Raw genomic sequence first — 17,180 nt, 5'->3', positions numbered from 1 at the left:
GAAGTGATGGGATTGAGTCTGGGTGGGATGCACTTTGGAGGGTCAGTGTGGACTTGATGGGCTGAGTGGCCTGTTTCCACAGTGTAGGAATTCTAAAGAGGTTTGGTATTGTCTGGTATGCATGAAGCCTCTCTCGCACCTCATTTACGTTGTCTTCCACTGAGAATTGCTCAGTACCTCTAGAATCTCCTAGGAGTCCTGATGCCAACACCTTTTTTATGAAACAGTTGTGTACCAACTCAAGCCCGGTCTGTCGGGATCTGCCCTGCACTGTTCTGGTGTGCCAGGAATTTCCTTCGGGATGGTAGACAAATTGGCCGCACCACTTTGGCAACGGGGAACTCAAGGCTGTGATGGGCAGCGTAGGAGAGGTATGGGCCACACTCTTACCCCAGCACCAGCAGAGAAGACCATGGCACCTGGGTCATTGCAGTGGCCATGGTCCAGAGGAATGCCGTAGATGTGCCATAGGACTGTCAATGGCCTTCTCTGCCTCACCAGGATTAGTGCCACCATCTTCTCTCCACTGCCTCCTCACACTCAGTCTATCTCTGTACACCGCATCCACCTTCCCCCCGAGGCTCTCACCACCACCTGCAACGTCTTGCCTAACTTGCACTCACTCATCCCAAGCACCCCCCCAACACAGACTGCATGCCCTCTCCACTGCCCGTTCACTCACTCAGGAGACCTCACTAACAACCATGTCAGACTCTTCCATCTCACTCCATACCTCCCTTTGTCTCCTTCTTGGAGAAAGCAGCCAATCCTAAGCCCAGCACAAAGAGCTTCAGTGGCTGGTGAGGTGCCCAACATTCATTTCTTCACCGCCCCCCCTCACCCCCAAGGTAAGGATCGTTTCCCTGGCAGGTGAAGACGGTGACCGTTCCTGCGGTGATGTCCCAGTAACTGAGTAAGATTTGTTGTCACGTGCTGTGCTGTTGTCCTGCGGTGAATGTACTTCCGCCATCCCCAGGCTCACATTGCAACGCGTTCTCTCAATGGTCTCCTACAGCTCCCAATCTGCGCAGTCTCCACCATCAATAGGGCAGCTCCACAAGCCAACACCTCCTCTGCCTGCGAGGAAGGAGCCCCAGGCTCCCTCAGAGGGCCACCCCAGCAAGGCCGCCTCCTCCAGCCTCAGATACTGCCCCCTCGGTGGGTATTTTAGCCAGATTCGAGGCGGGGTGCACCTGCTGGTGGGCACGTCACTGCCACGACTCCACAGTCAATTGAGGAAGAAAGGTCCCACTTGGAAATGTTATCAGCATTCCTTCAGCATCGCTGGGTCATATTCCTGGAATTTCCTCCCCAGACAGCAAGTCAACCTACACCAAACGGCAGGTGGTTCAAGAAGGCAGCTCACCACATCCCCCTTGAGGGTGGTCAGGGACAGGCAATAAACGCTGGCCCACCCAATGATACCATCATTCATGAATAAATACAAACAATTCTTGCATGTGTACCACACAAGGTGCAGGTGTGGGATAGACATGGTGCATCCTGCAATATGCCCACCCTGGTGACTATGGAAAAGCACAGCCAGTCAGACAGCATCCGAGGAGCAGGAGAGTCGACATTTCGAGCATAACCTCTTCATCAGAACAATGCAGTCCTCACTTTTTCCACCTCGTGACTGCCGATCGCTCACACCCAAGATGAGCTCTGTGCCTGCTCTCAAAGGGAACGTGAGACAGAAGGACCATGACTCTGTTGGAGGGGACCAAGTGCAAAATCCCAAGGCAAGGCAGCCATGCTGCAAATATCAAAGCAAGTACAAAGTGTGAGAGTGGTAAGGGAGCAAGCAAAGAGATCCTGAGATGTGCCTGAGTTCAGTCCATGAGATGGATGCCTGGAGCTGGTCACACGATGTGTGGCAGCAGCATTGCAGTGGATGGTGCTCCAAAATGCAGCATTGAGCTGCAGAGCTGCTTGAACTGGGTCATGTTGATGCAGTGAGGCCAATACATATCCAACACCAACTTCCATGGCCAAGACTGTGCATGCCCCTGAGAGGATGTTAATTAGTGTACAAGATGGCAGCCCCAGAGGGGTGAGCTGGAGTCACTAGCTCTCTGCTCGGATTTTCAGGTCAGGCATTGTCACCAGCCATTGTCCAAGAGAACGGGAATGGGAATTGCATATTAATGAGGTGAGATTACATAATAATGAGATGTTAAGCAAATTCATCACATCCCACTGAGTTTCATCTCATCATTCAATACTCCATTACAGAATTAGATTTAATTCCTATATTGGGAATCTCAAAACCAGAAATAGCTGGAGAAACTCAGCACATCTGGCAGCATCTGTGGAGAGGTTACAGAGTTAATGTCTCATGTTGAATGTGACTCAGGGTATTGGGTTGATGGAAAACATTGCATTTAATGACTTTAACGAAGACCAAATTTGCTTTCCATAGGTTTGCTTGGTTATTACACACTCACTTGAATTAAAAACCTTTCTGCATGGATAGTGCATTCTCCTCCAGGTAGCTAGTGCTTGAACATGAGGATAGAGGAGTGAAGTACCCATCGTCCCACTCTCTCATTAAAGAGATACAAATGACTGATGGTAGTTGAAACTGGGTGGGTCACTGCACCACAAACAAGGGAAGAAGTTGAGAAGGAGAGCCCTTCATAGTAACTCAGCCAGTGCAAGAATTGGCACTGCAAACCCAGCCTTCCAGCTAACTGGCTGAGATTTGTTTTCAGCTATTTGTCCAGAGATGCATGAATCCTGATGGTTCAGTGACTGTTGTCTTTTGCAAGAGAGGTTCATATAGAAGCACAACACTACCCAATTTAAAATCCGAATAGGTTTGAACTCAAACTTTGAAGCGCAGTACAGTACTGAACAAGGAACAAAAATAGAAATTGCTGGAAAAGCTCAGCAGATCTGGCAGCATCTGTGGCGAGAAATCAGAGTTAATGTTTTGGGTCAAGTGACCCTTCCTCAGTGTTGATGGTAGCTAGGAAAATGTCGGTTTATATGCAGAAGATAGGGTGGGAGGAGGGAGTAAGGAGTAAACAATAGAATAGGGATAGAGCCCAAAGAGAGAGAAGAGAAGTTGGACAGAGAAAGGAGTGGAAAACAACCAGGCCAGGAGGGTGAATAACTGTTAATTGGGGACTGTTAGTGACTAACGATGGGTTGCATGTAATAGCAGACTATATTATAGCAGGTCAGACAGCATTGGAAGAGCAGGAGAGTCAACATTTTGGGACAGGGTCTTTGACGTTTCTGCTCCTCTGATGCTGCCTGATCTGTTGTGCTTTTCTAGCTCTACATTTGATCGACTCTTACTTCCAGCATCTCCATGTGATACCGAAGCCAGGTTTCTTATTTTTTAACAAAACCTCTGACACTTCTGTTTATTATTTTTTAAACGATAAGTTTAATCTTTGTTTGTCTTATTTATTTATAATTCCAACACCAGGAAGAAAGGAAACACCTGAGTGGCCAGTGACAAGCAGTGCCCTTCTCAGAGGGCAATGCTGCATGATACGAGGCCTGGTTTCTAGGGGTGATAATGAGGCCTGGTGATGGGGTGATAATGAGGCCTGGTTTCGAGGGGTGATAACGAGGCCTGGTGTTGGGGTGATAATGAAGCCAGGTTTCTAGGGGTTGAGGTAAAGACATGGGATAGCTCAAGCCCTAAAGTTATTGAACTCGATATTGAGTCTGGAAGGCTGCAGGATCCCATGTAGGAAATGAGTTTAGATTACATTAGATTAGATTCCCAACAGTATGGAGACAGGCCCTTCAACCCAACAGGTCCACACCAACTCTCCAAAGAGTAATCCTCCCAGACCCATTCCCCTACCCTATATTTACCCCTGACTCATGCGCATAACACTATGGGCAATTTAGCCTGGCTAATTCATCTGACCTGCACATCTTTGGATTGTGGGAGGAAACCAGAGCACCCGGGGGAAACCCACACAGACACGGGGAGAACGTGCAAACTCATCACAGTCGCCCAAGGCAGGAATCGAACCTGGGTCCCTGGCGCTGTGATTGAACTGTGGGGGCTCACAGTTCGAAAAGGCAGTCTTTTTCCACTTCTTAAATGACTTGTTTTCTTCCTTTATTTTCTCCGGTTCCTACCAGATGTAATTGCATCAGAGTTAGAAACCGAAAAATGAGCAAGGGTCCTGAGAGGACGGTGCCGAATGAGTGTGGGTAGTTATGGCATGCTGACTTAAGCACCAGGTTTACAAACAGGACTCTGTGGTTTTTAATCCCAGTGGTACCTTTCTTTAATTGGTGCTGGAAATCGATGATACGCTTTATTGCTGCAACCATTTGGAGAACTGCTCACAAGGGCAACATTTAACCCAGCAAGGTAATTAGGGAGGAAAACAACAGGCAACTGCTGTCACAGAGAAACCATTCCAAAATCATGTAAAAAGATCCTTGATGATTCACCAAAACTATCACTGCCTCCCAGTGAGAAGTCATTTGAAAATAAGCAATGTCATGTAAGTGGAATAGATTTAAAATGGACCGTTCGGCCTGGCAGAGACACAGTAAAAATATCCACGGCAGCACATATACAAATTGATGCAATCATCTGTGCACATGTGCCTTGGTAGACACAGGCCAATATAAATATATGTATGGAGTGATGTACAAGGATATAAAAGCATGGGGAGGTGATGACCTGGTGATTTATCAGGGACCCAGGTTCAAATCTTGCCACGGCAGATGGTGGAATTTGAATTCAGTAAAAACATCTGGAATTAAGAGTCTAATGATGATCATAAAGCCTTAGTTGAATGTCAGGAAAAGCCCATCCCCTTTAGGGATGGAAACTGCCATCCCTATTTGAGTCAATAGATGCAAAGCTAGAACGACACAGCAGGTCAGTCAGTGTCCGAGGAGCAGGAAAGTCAAGGTTTTGGGCCAAGACCCTTCAGTGTCATTGTTTTGGCCCGAAACCTTGACTTTCCTGCCTCTCAGGTGCTGTCTGACCTTCTGTGTCTTTCTAGCTTTGCATCTATTGAACTCTGACTTTCATCATCTGCAGCCCTTACTGTCTCCAAGCCATCCTTACCTGGTCTGGGCCTACACGTGACTCTAGACCCACAGCAAAGTGGATGACTCTCAACTTCCCTCTGAAATGGCCTAGCAACCCATTCAGTTCAAGGGCAGTTGGGGATGGACAATAAATGCTGACCACCATCGCCCCCCCACCCCTCCCCCACAGAATGTGCAGCGTCTGTGGAGAGCGAAATGGTTGACCTTTGAGTCTCTCACTCTGTTTACAATGCAGGGGATGCGGTTCTCTCAAAATGTTAACTCTGTTTGTATTCCCACGAGTGGATGGATATACCTGCAGTCTCACACAGTGAAAAACTGTACCCAGGAAGGGGAGGGGGACTTTGGATCAATAAATGGGGAATGGGCTTCTGAGGAATATTAGACATTAGAAGACTCTTCAAAGTAGTTGGAATCTTAGATATCTTCCTGTTCTACACTTAGTTTCATCCCAAAGTCTGGAAGCACTACAGGCTGATCTTTAACTGCCTGGAATTCGCTCAGCAATGACACTGAAACTTGAGAAAGGTTCACAATATAATGAACAGAGTGCTGTTGTAACATTGGCAAGGACCATGAAACACTGAGGTTCCTAGACTAAGTGGTCACTGGACATTGTTTCTGAGGTACATCATTCACTGCCTTGATCAGACCTTGCACATAACTATCAATTTGTTCAAAAAAAAACAAAGAATCGCAGATGCTGGAAATTTGAATCACAAATGGAAATTGCTGGAGAAACGCAGCGAGTCTGGCAGCGTCTGTGGAGAGAGAAGCAGAATTAATTATTCGAGTCCTGTGACCCTTCTTCAGAACTGAAAACCGCCGTGGAAGGGTGGTATTGATGTTGATGTTGATGGGTGGGGTTGGAATAAAATACAGGATATGGAGGAGCCGGTGTTGGACTGGGTGGACAAAGTTAAAATCACACAACACCAGGTTACAGTCCAACAGGTTTAATTGGAAGCACGGGTTTTGGGAGTGCCTGATGAAGGAGCGTCGCTCCGAAAGCTAGTGCTTCCAAATAAACCCGTTGGACTATAACCTGGTGCTGTGTGATTTTTAAATAAAATACAGGTCATCCCTAGGTTGCAAATGTGTTCCATTTCCGAGTCCATTCACAAGTCGGAACACAATGCAGTAAATTTAAAGCATTCATTCATTGGTACAGGAAATGTGTGGATGTCAGATCTTTAAAGTTATACCTTGTATGAGATTGTGTTCGTAAGCACAAGCACTTGTAAATTGGATGTTTGTTCATTGGGATTCTCTGTAAATGGCAATGGTGCCCAGAGAAAAAGAGAGAGAGAGAGAGAGAGAGAAAAGGAACAGGTAAACAAACAGATGACAAATGATAAGCTGAGAGAAAGATCATTGCTCGGAGGTTGTGAATGATCAATGTAAATGGATAAAAACAGGTTGGCTGTGCTGTGAGCATCCCTGCACAACAGGGATTAGGCAAGGTCATGAACAAGAAACGGGATGTTCCTGTTATAAACTTTTTCTGAATACTTTACATGAACATTCTGAATAATGTAGCAAGCCACACATCTCAACACACATCAACTTTTAACTTCAGAACTAAAGAAGGGTCACTGGACACAAAGCATTAACTCTGTTATTCTCTCTCCGCAGATGCTGCCAGAGTCTCTCCAGCAGATTATGTTTTGTTTCAGATCTTTAGCATCATAGTCCTTTGTTTTGTTTTAGTTTAATTTGATTTAAGCTCTGAGTGATCCTTGGCTTTTGCTGTCATGAATGTTGTTTATTTGTCATGTCTTTATTCCTCACTGGTTCAAAACTGAAAACCGTTTCACTCTAAGCTGATGATAATGTGTGATTCTGCAATTTGAAATGAAAGAGCAAATCCTTCTGTCAGTCATCCAATCAATGTTTCTCCTCAGTACTCAAAGCAGCATCACTGACCAATTGTTCCATTCGTGCTTGTGAACTATTGCAGTATTGTGGTTCTGTTCGCCGAGCTGGGAATTTGTGTTGCAGACGTTTCGTCCCCTGTCTAGGTGACATCCTCAGTGCTTGGGAGCCTCCTGTGAAGCGCTTCTGTGATGTTTCCTCCGGCATTTATAGTGGTTTGTCTCTGCTGCTTCCGGTTGTCAGTTCCAGCTGTCCACTGTAGTGGCCGGTATATTGGGTCCAGGTCGATGTGCTTATTGATTGAATCGGTGGATGAGTGCCATGCCTCTAGGAATTCCCTGGCTGTTCTCTGTTTGGCTTGCCCTATAATGGTAGTGTTGTCCCAGTCGAACTCATGTTGCTTGTCGTCTGTGTGTGTGGCTACTAACGATAGCTGGTCGCGTTGTTTCATGGCTAGTTGGTGTTCATGGATGTGGATCGTTAGCTGTCTTCCTGTTTGTCCGATGTAGTGTTTTGTGCAGTCCTTGCATGGGATTTTGTACACTACATTGGTTTTGCTCATGCTGGGTATCGGGTCCTTCGTTCTGGTGAGTTGTTGTCTGAGAGTGGCTGTTGGTTTGTGTGCTGTTATGAGTCCTAGTGGTCGCAGTAGTCTGGCTGTCAGTTCGGAAATGCTCTTGATGTATGGTAGTGTGGCTAGTCCTTTGGGTTGCGGCATGTCCTCGTTCCGTTGTCTTTCCCTCAGGCATCTGTTGATGAAATTGCGCAGGTATCCGGGTTTTTGGCGAATACATTGTAGAGGTGTTCTTCTTCCTCTTTTTGCAGTTCTGGTGTGCTGCAGTGTGTTGTGGCCCTTTTGAACAATGTCTTGATGCAACTACTTTTGTGTGTGTTGGGGTGGTTGCTTTCATAGTTCAGGACTTGGTCTGTGTGTGTGTCTTTCCTGTATACCTTTGTGGTGAATTCTCTGTTCGGTGTTCTCTGTACCATCACGTCTAGGAATGGGAGTTGGTTGTCCTTTTCTTCCCTCTAGTGAATCGGATTCCTGTGAGTGTGGTGTTGATGATCTGGTGTGTGTTCTCTATTTCTGTGTTTTTAATGATTACAAAGGCGTCATCCACATATCTGACCCAGAGTTTGGGTTGAATTTGCGGTAAGACTGTTTGTTCTAACCTTTGCATTACCGCTTCTGCTATGAGTCCAGAGATGGGTGAGCCCATGGGTGTGCTGTTGATTTGTTCATATATTTGGTTGTTGAATGTGAAGTGTGTTGTGAGGCTACATAGGACAAACAGGAAGACAGCTAACGATCCGCATCCATGAACACCAACTAGCCACGAAACAACATGACCAGCTATCCTTAGTAGCCACACACGCAGATGACAAACAACATGAGTTCGACTGGGACAACACTACTATTATTGGACAAGCCAAACAGAGAACAGCCAGGGAATTCCTAGAGACATGGCACTCATCCACAGATTCAATCAATAAGCACATCGACCTGGACCCAATATACCAGCCACTGCAACGGACACTGGAACTGACAACCGGAAGTGGCAGAGACAAACCACTATAAATGCCGGAGGAAACATCACAGAAGCGCTTCCCAGGAGGCTCCCAAGCACTGAGGATGTCACCTAGACAGGGGACGAAACGTTTGCAACATAAATTCCCAGCTCGGCGAACAGAACCACAACAACGAGCACCCGAGCTACAAATCTTCGCACAAACTTTGAACTATTGCTGTGCCACACTTGCTTGTGTAAGCATCACTGTACTGTGCAGTATCATAGAATCATACAGCATCCAGTCCATGCCGTACATAATCCCAAACTGAACTAGTCCCACTCGCCTGCACCTGGCCCACAACCCTCTAAACCTTTTCTATCCATGTATTTACCGAAGTGTCTTTCAAATGTCTTTTAAAGTCTTTTTAAAACATATTTTAAAAAGACATGAGGGGCTAATTTTTTTATACAGAGGGTGGGTTCACGTGTGGAATGAGATTCCTGAGAAAGTGGTGGATTTGGGCGTAACATTTAAAAGACACTTAGGTAAATACATGGATGATTAGATCTAATCTATTTAATCATCCAAATATTTACCTAAGTGTCTTTTAAAAGTTATGCCCACATCCACAATTTCCTCAGGAATTTCATTCCACATGTGAACCCACCCTCTGTGTAAAAAATTAATGCCTCTGTCTTTTTGAAACCTCTCTCCTCTCACCTTAAAAATGTACCCCTCCCTCCCCCCCAGTCTTGAAATCCCGCATCCTCGGGAAAAGACAACTTACACTGGGTGTCATCTAAAAGATGCATTGCTCCAATTTGCCAAGGTTCCTTGACAACACAGCCAAATCTAAAAACACTCCTGCTGAGGAGAATAAGGGCAACAGATACATGGTAGCAGCACTGCCTGGAAAATCCCCATCTGAGCCACTCACTAACCTGACTTGGAAATACATCCCAGTTCCTTCAGCGTCACTGGGTCAAAATCCTCGAATTCCCTCCCTAACGTCTCCAAGGGTGTCCCTCCATCACATGGGACTGCAGCCGTTGAAGAAGGCAACCCACCCCCACCTTCTCAAGACTAACTTGGGTTGGGTGAAAAGGGCTGGCCCAGCCAGAATCCCAAGAATGACTGGATCAGTTAAAACTTTCTGAGCTCCCTGATGGTAAGTCTACCACTGCAGGAAGCTTTGCTTTCTGATCAGAGGAATTGGGTTGAACTCAATGATTTCACTGGAGCTTATAGTGTATTGGAATGCAGCTTCAAATTGCATCAAAGCATGTAGTAGGAAGGTGCAGCATGTGATTTGGTTTTTGCTGAATCTGCTTTTTCTCTGTTTTAATAGGTACAAGCCACTGATGCAGATGAAGGAGTTAATGGGAAGGTTTTGTACAGAATTCTCTCAGGTAACATTGACTTGTATCTGCACCATTTATTTTACTTAGCAAAAAGAATCAGAATTTAATTGAAGGAGTTGCTTAAGTAAGAAACAGATGTATTCTTTATTGGAGTTTGGTTGTCCAGACTCATTCCAAACTCATCAAAAAAATTACTTTAGATAGTGTTCAATTAAAGGGTTTCTCTCAGTAATACAAATCCAATTCTGTGTGCTTTTTAAAAATTTATTTATGGAACATGGATATCACAGGCTGGTCAGCATTTATTTCCCATCCCTAATTGCCCAGAGGGCAGTTAAGAGTCATCAGTCAGGGAGATGTACAGCACAGAAGCAAACCCTTCAGTCTAACTCATCTATGCCGACCAGGTATCCTAATCTAATCTAGTCCCATTTGCCAGCACTTGGCCCCATATCCCTCTAAACCCTTCCTATTTATATACCCATCCAGATGCCTTTTAAATGTTGTAATTGTACCAGTCTCCACCACTTCCTCTGGCAGCTCATTCCATACATGTACCACCCTCTGTGTGAAAAAGCTGCCCCTTAGCTCCCTTGTAAATTTTACCCCTCTCACCCTAAACCTATGCCCTCTAGTTCTGGATTCCCTTAACCCAGGGAAAAGACCTGGTCTTTTTAGCCTATCCATGCCCCTCATGATTTTATAACCCTCTATAAGGTCACCCCCTTCAGCCTCCGACGCTCCAGGGAAAACAGCCCCAGCCTGTTCAGCCTCTCTCTCTATAGCTCAAACCCTCCCTCCCTAGCAACATCCTTGTAAAGTTTTTCTGAACCATTTCAAGTTTTACAACATCCTTCTGATAGGAAGGAGACCAAATTGCATGCAATATTCCAAAAGTGTCCTAACCATGTTGAGCCGCAGCATGACCTCCCAACTCCTATTCTCAATGTTCTGATCAGTAAAGGAGAGCATACTCAACACCTTCTGGGTGTGAAGTCACATTTCAGCCAGACCAGGTCAGGACCCCCTGTAGTGAACCATTACCTTCTCCATGGCAATGTCAGAAGTCACATGACACCAGGTTATAGTCCAATAGGTTTATTTGAAATCACAAGCTTTCGGAGTGCTGTTCCTTTGTCAGTTGAAATGACTGAATAAATAAATAAAAAGAGAGCTTTTAACTTAGATTAATCTCAAGTTTCTCTGACAAAGACAGACAAGCGTTGGGACCCTTGCTGAATTTTCATTATTTTATTTTATTCTTTTTATCATTTTTGGTTTGGGGCTGTGAACAGGGAGCTGAAACTTGAAAGATAACCTTTGGACTGTGAGCAGCAGTTGTGTTAATGAAAAAAGAACAAATAAACTGATACTTGTTTATGAGACTCGGCCTGATTGTTAGTTGATAGCAGATTGATCCATGTTAAAAGTGTTCTATAGATGCTTCGATTCTGCAAAGCCCTTATACACCAGCAGGTGGCAGATGTTGAATATTAACTGGGACCTAATGGGAGGACAGTCAGTCTGACAGGCAGTGGCCAGATTTCAGCTGGTTTTTTGGTGGTGTTTAAGTCAGAAAGCTACAGGATAGAGGTTTGATTGCACCATGTTTGATCTCATTATTAACTTAAAGAAAGTTCAGAGAATGGAATCCCAGTTATAAGCATTGCCTGCTGGAAGCTATGTACATGCATCAATATTGTCAGAAACCAAGCAAGATATAATCCCCTATGTTAAACAATAAGACCATAAGGTATAGGAGTGGAAGTAAGGCCATTCGGCCCATCGAGTCCACTCCGCCATTTAATCATGGCTGATCGGCATTTCAATTCCACTTACCCGCACTCTCCCCATAGCCCTTAATTCCTTGCGAGATCAAGAATTTATCAATCTCTGCCTTGAAGGCACCCAACATCTCAGACCCAACTTGAAGGCAATGAAGTCCACAGGCCCACCACTCTCTGGCTAAAGAAATGTCTCCCCATTTCCGTTCTAAATTGACCCCCTCTAATTCTAAGGCTGTGCCCATGGGTCCTAGTATCCCCGCCTAACGGAAACAACTTCCAAGCGTCCACTCTTTCTAAGCCATACATTATCTTGTAAGTTGCTATTAGATCACCCCTCAATCTTCTAAACTCTAATGAATACAATCCCAGGATCCTCAGCTGTTCATCATATATTAGACCTACCATTCCAGGGATCATCCGTGTGAATCTCCGCTGGACACGCTCCAGTGCCAGTATGTCCCTCCTGAGGTGTGGGGCCCAAAATTGGGCACAGTTCTCCAAATGGGGCCTAACCAGAGCTTTATAAAGTCTCAGAAGCACAACGGTGCTTTTATATTCCAACCCTCTTGAGATAAATGACAATATTACATTTGCTTTCTTAATCACGGACTCAATCTGCAAATCAACCTTTAGAGAATCCTGGACTAGCACTCCCAGATCCCTTTGTACTTTGGCTTCATGAATTTTCTCACCGTTTAGAAAATAGTCCATGCCTGTATTATTTTTTCCAAAGTGCAAGGCCTCAGACTTACTCACATTAAATTTCATCAGCCATTTCCTGGACCACTCTCCTAAACTGTCTAAACCTTTCTGCAGCCTCCCCACCTCCTCAGTATTACCTGCCTGTCTGCCTAACTTCATATCATCAGTGAACCTCACCAGAATGACCCCAGCCCCTTCATCCTGATCATTAATATATAAAGTGAACAGCTGAACCCTGTGGGACACCACTTGTCACCAGCTGCCATTCTGAAAAAGAACCTTTTATCCCAACTCTTGGCCTTCTCTCGGATAGCCAATCCTCAATCCATGCCAGTAGCTCACCTCGAACACCATGGGCCCTCACCTTACTCAGCAGTCTCCCGTGAGGCATCTTATCACAGATCTTTTGGAAGTCTAGATAGATAACATCCACTGGGTTTCCTGGTCTAACCTACTTGTTACCTCTTCAAAGAATTCTAACAGGTTTGTCAGGCATGACCTCTCATACTAAATCCATGCTGACTTGTTCTAATCTGACCCTGCACTTCCAAGAATTTAGAAATTTCATCCTTAATGATGGATTCTAGGATTTTACTTACAACTGAGGTTAGGCTAATCGGCCTATAATTTTCCATCTTTTGTCTTGATCCTTTCTTGAACCAGGGGGTTACAACAGCGATTTTCCAATCATCTGGGAATTTCCCTGACTCCAGTGATTTTTTTGAAAGATCACAGTCAGTGCCTCCGCTATTTCCTCAGCCACCTCCCTCAGAACTCTAGGATGTAGCCCATTAGGGCCAGGAGGTTTATCGATTTTTAGACCTTTCAGCCTTTTTAGCACTTCCTCTTTTGTAATGGCTAACATACTCAATTCTGCCCCCTGACTCTCCTTAATTGTTGGGGTATTACTCCTGTCTTCCACTGTGAAGACTGACACAAAGTACTTACTAAATTCTTCAGCTATTCCCTTATCTCCCAGCACTAGGCTTCCAGCATCAATTTGGTGCGGCCCAATTTCTACCTTTACCTCTCGTTTGTTTCTTATGTATTAAAAGAAACTTTTACTATCATTTCTAATATTACTGGCTAGCCTACTTTCATATTTGATCCTCTCCTTCCTTATTTCTCTCTTTGTTATCCTCTGTTTGTTTTTGTAGTCTTCCCAATCTTCTGATTTCCCAATGCTCTTGGCCACTTTTTCTTGGATTTATTTCCTGACTTCCTTTTGTCAGCCATGACTGTCTCACTGCTCCCTGGGTCATCTTTCTTTTCTTTGGGATGAACCTCTGTACTGTATCCTCAATTACACCCAGAAACTTCTGCTAGTGTTGCTCTACTGTCTTCCCCGCTAGGCCACTGTTATGGTTTGTGTATTAAAATCGTTAGAACTGCAGGTGCTCTAAATCAGAAACGAGAACGGAAATTGCCGAAAAGCTCAGCAAGTCAGGCAGCATCTGTGAAGAGAAATCAGAGTTAACATTTTAGATCCAGTGACCCAGTCCCAAGGAAGGGTCACTGGACCCAAAACGTTAACTCTGCTTTCTCTTCACTGATGCTGCCTGACCTGCTGAGCTTTTCCGGCAATTTCTGTTTTTGTAGTGGATTGTAGAGTCTCCTCAATTAACCCGACCAGTTACAGATCATTTACTTTTCTCTTCTGATTTATCCCTTAATTCTGTCTGTTTTGTCTGTCTGTCTTTGTGTGAGTATTAAGGATTGGGTTTAACTTTTAGCCATTAATTAGATTACTTTGCTTTACTTCGCTCTGCTAAAGTCACTGCACAGGGAAAAAAAATCGTAAATTTTCTGTTGGAGCTATAAACCCCAGTGTTTAGAATCAATTATTCACAAAGTCTGGTACTGGTTTTTTAAAAAAAGTCTGTTATTAACTGTTGGCATGAATTTTGAGGGTTGTTGAGTATTCTAATTTTGCTGTGTTGAATCCAGAGGTAGTAAGCCTGATTTGATTCGGTTGTCTGTCTCCGTGTCATAACACAAGAGGCATCCTCTGTGAACTCAGAAAGAGTACCTCAGAGATCCTCATATTTATAAGTAATTTGCAAGCAATTGAAATGAAAGAGTGAAATAAAGTATTTGAAAAATTTGTGGGAATAGGCAAGAGTTAAGATTCAAGTTGCTCGACTGACAGCCAAAATGTAAAGGCCTTCCTTTATCTGTAAAATCCTCTTCCGAGAATTGCCCATGATTTCAAGTAACTGTTGGGTGACGCAGGCTGCATCCTGTAAAATGTTATATTTCATCTCACTTTGGAGGAAGCCAGCAAGAAAAGAAGTTATCGTTTGTGGTCGTCACAGGAAGCTTGGTCAAGGAGACATATTTCTAACCGTTCAATTTTCCTTGTGTTTCTAGGAAATCCCAATGATAACTTCCAGATGGACCAAGACACTGGGCTCATCTCCAGAGGTTCCCACCCCTTGGACAGAGAGAGCAGCACTACCCATGTGTTGCAAGTGGAGGCCTACAACAATGACTTTGGCAGGATGAGGAGCACTGTCAGGGTATGGGCACATCTTCGGTTCATACACAGGCATCAGCCGTCATCAAATGCTCTTTGACTCATGCTTTTAGATTTTTTTTAGATTACTTGCAGTGTGGAAACAGGCCCTTCGGCCCAACAAGTCCACACTGACCCGCCGAAGCGCAACCCACCCAGACCCATTCCCCTAAATTTACCCCCTCACCTAACACAATGGGCAATGTAGCATGGCCAATTCACCTGACCTGCACATTTTTGGATTGTGGGAGGAAACCGGAGCACCCGGAGGAAACCCACACAGACACTGGGAGAACGTGCAAACTCCACACAGTCAGTCGCCTGAGGCGGGAATTGAACCCAGGTCTCTGGCGCTGTGAGGCAGCAGTGCTAACCACTGTGCCACCGTGCCGCCCCAATGCTGTGGGGCTTCTCTCGGCATTTCCATCCATGCAGCCCTAGGAGTGGGTAAAGACTCTTTTAAATCTTCTTTTGGAAACATGGGAACAGAAGCAGACCACTTAGACCATTGGATCATGTTCCACCATTCAGTGAGGTCATAAGTACAAAAGAATGAGGAGCAGGAGAGACCATTTGGCCCTTGAAGCTTGCTCTGCCATTCAGTAAGATCGTGGCTGATCTTTTTGTGGACTCAGCCCCACTTACCCACCCGCTCACCATAATCCTTAATTACTGTACTGTGCAAAGATCTACCTATCTTTGCCTTAAAAAGATGGCTGATACCTGGCCTGGCTCCATAATACCACACCCCTTTGCCCTATTTTGATTTCTTAATACCTTTGGTTAACAAACATCTATCAATCTCAGATTTAAAATTAAGAATTGTATTTGACTGAAGAGAGTTCCAAGTCTCAATTCATGGTAGTGTCAGGGAGGTGATGACCTAGTGGTATCATCGTTCGACTATTACTCCAGGGGCCTGGGTTCCAATCCCAGTAAGAAGATGGTGAAATTTGTAGGGAAGGGAATCTGCCAACCTTACCCGTTCTGGCCTACAAGTGACTCCAAACCCACAGCAACATGGTAGACTCTCAACAGCCCTCTGGACAAATGAGGGATGGGCAATAAATACTGGCCTGGCCCATGAAGTCTGTCCCATGAATGAACTTTTTTTAAAAAGCCCATAACCTTCTCAATTCCAGGGAATGCATCACTGGTTTGTCAAATCCATTTTTACAATTTGAGATCTCTGTCCATGATGATGGGAGCAGTTTATCATTACTTTAATCAGCTAATTGGATGTGTTTGTCACCCTTCTGGAGGTATGTTGGACTTGTGCCCTTACCTTCACAGGCACAGACACTATCACTGCCACATTTTTTTATTTGATTTGATTTGATTTATTATTGTCACATCGTACCTGGGTACAATGAAAAGTTTTGTTTTGTTCCAAAGATGTGCAGGTGAGGTGAACTGGGCATGCTAAATCGTCCATAGTATTAGGTGCGTTAGTCAGAGGGGGGTGGGTTACTCTTCGGAGGGTCAGTGTAGAATTGTTGGGTCAAATGGCCTGTTTCCACACTGTAGGGAATCTAATCTAATCTAATCTAATTTAACTCTTGAAGTTGGAAAGAGCATTGCCAAGAACCGACCACACGTACAGAATGACTAGAAGCCTTTGTATTCTCACCGTGGTAATTCTCTTTCTGATTATTCTTTGTATTTGCCTGTGACATTCTCACAATAGATCCCTAAGTCTCTTGAGATTTCTGTCCATGATGATGGGACCAGTTTATCATTACTTTAATCAGCTAATTGGACGTGTTTGTCACCTCTCTGGAGGGGTGCTGGGCTTGTGCCCTTACCTTCATAGGCACAGACACTATCACTGCAACATTTTTTGATGTGATTGGATTTGATTTATTATTGTCACATGTACCTAGGTACAGTGAAAAGTTTTGTTTTGTGTGCAGTACGGGCAGATCATACCATACAAAATGCATCAGGGTAATAGAACAGAGCAAGGAATCCAATGTTACAGCTGCAGAGAATCTGCACAGAGAGAGAGAGACCAACATTAAATTTAAAATTTGAGAGGTCCATTCAGAAGTCTAAAAGCAGCAGGGAAGCAGCTGTCCTTGAATCTGTTGGTACATGTATTTACAAGTTGCTTTTGTATCTTCTGCCTGATGGAAGAGCTTGGAACAGAGTATAACAGAGGTGGGAGGGATCTTTGAACATGCTGACATCTCCCACCCACAGCTTCCAACCTCATAGTCCAGGAACCCCACACTGCCCGGTTCTGCCTCCTTCCCAAGATCCACAAGCCTGACCACCCTGGCCAACCCATTGTCTCAGCATGCTCCTGCCCCACTGAACTCATCTCTACCTACCTCGACACTGTCCTATCCCCCCCTAGTTCAGTAACTCCCCACATACGTTCGA

At 44.7% G+C, this 17,180-nt stretch overlaps 1 protein-coding gene across 1 annotated transcript in view; it reads left to right on the top strand.

Moving 5' to 3' along the window:
* The window catches only part of cdh23 (cadherin-related 23), a 967,008-nt gene that overhangs the window by 711,022 nt on the left and 238,806 nt on the right, over positions 1 to 17,180 (top strand). Inside the window, exons 28-29 of the mRNA XM_072583543.1 lie at positions 9,779 to 9,839; positions 14,651 to 14,799. Of these exons, the coding sequence (XP_072439644.1) occupies positions 9,779 to 9,839; positions 14,651 to 14,799 (210 nt within the window). The remainder of the gene's footprint in view (positions 1 to 9,778; positions 9,840 to 14,650; positions 14,800 to 17,180) is intronic.

This window comes from Chiloscyllium punctatum, chromosome 13 (assembly GCF_047496795.1).
Source record: "Chiloscyllium punctatum isolate Juve2018m chromosome 13, sChiPun1.3, whole genome shotgun sequence".
Classification (NCBI taxonomy): domain Eukaryota; kingdom Metazoa; phylum Chordata; class Chondrichthyes; order Orectolobiformes; family Hemiscylliidae; genus Chiloscyllium; species Chiloscyllium punctatum.
The sequence above is the reverse complement of the archived record's forward strand: the minus strand, read 5'-3'. Positions and strand labels throughout refer to the sequence as shown.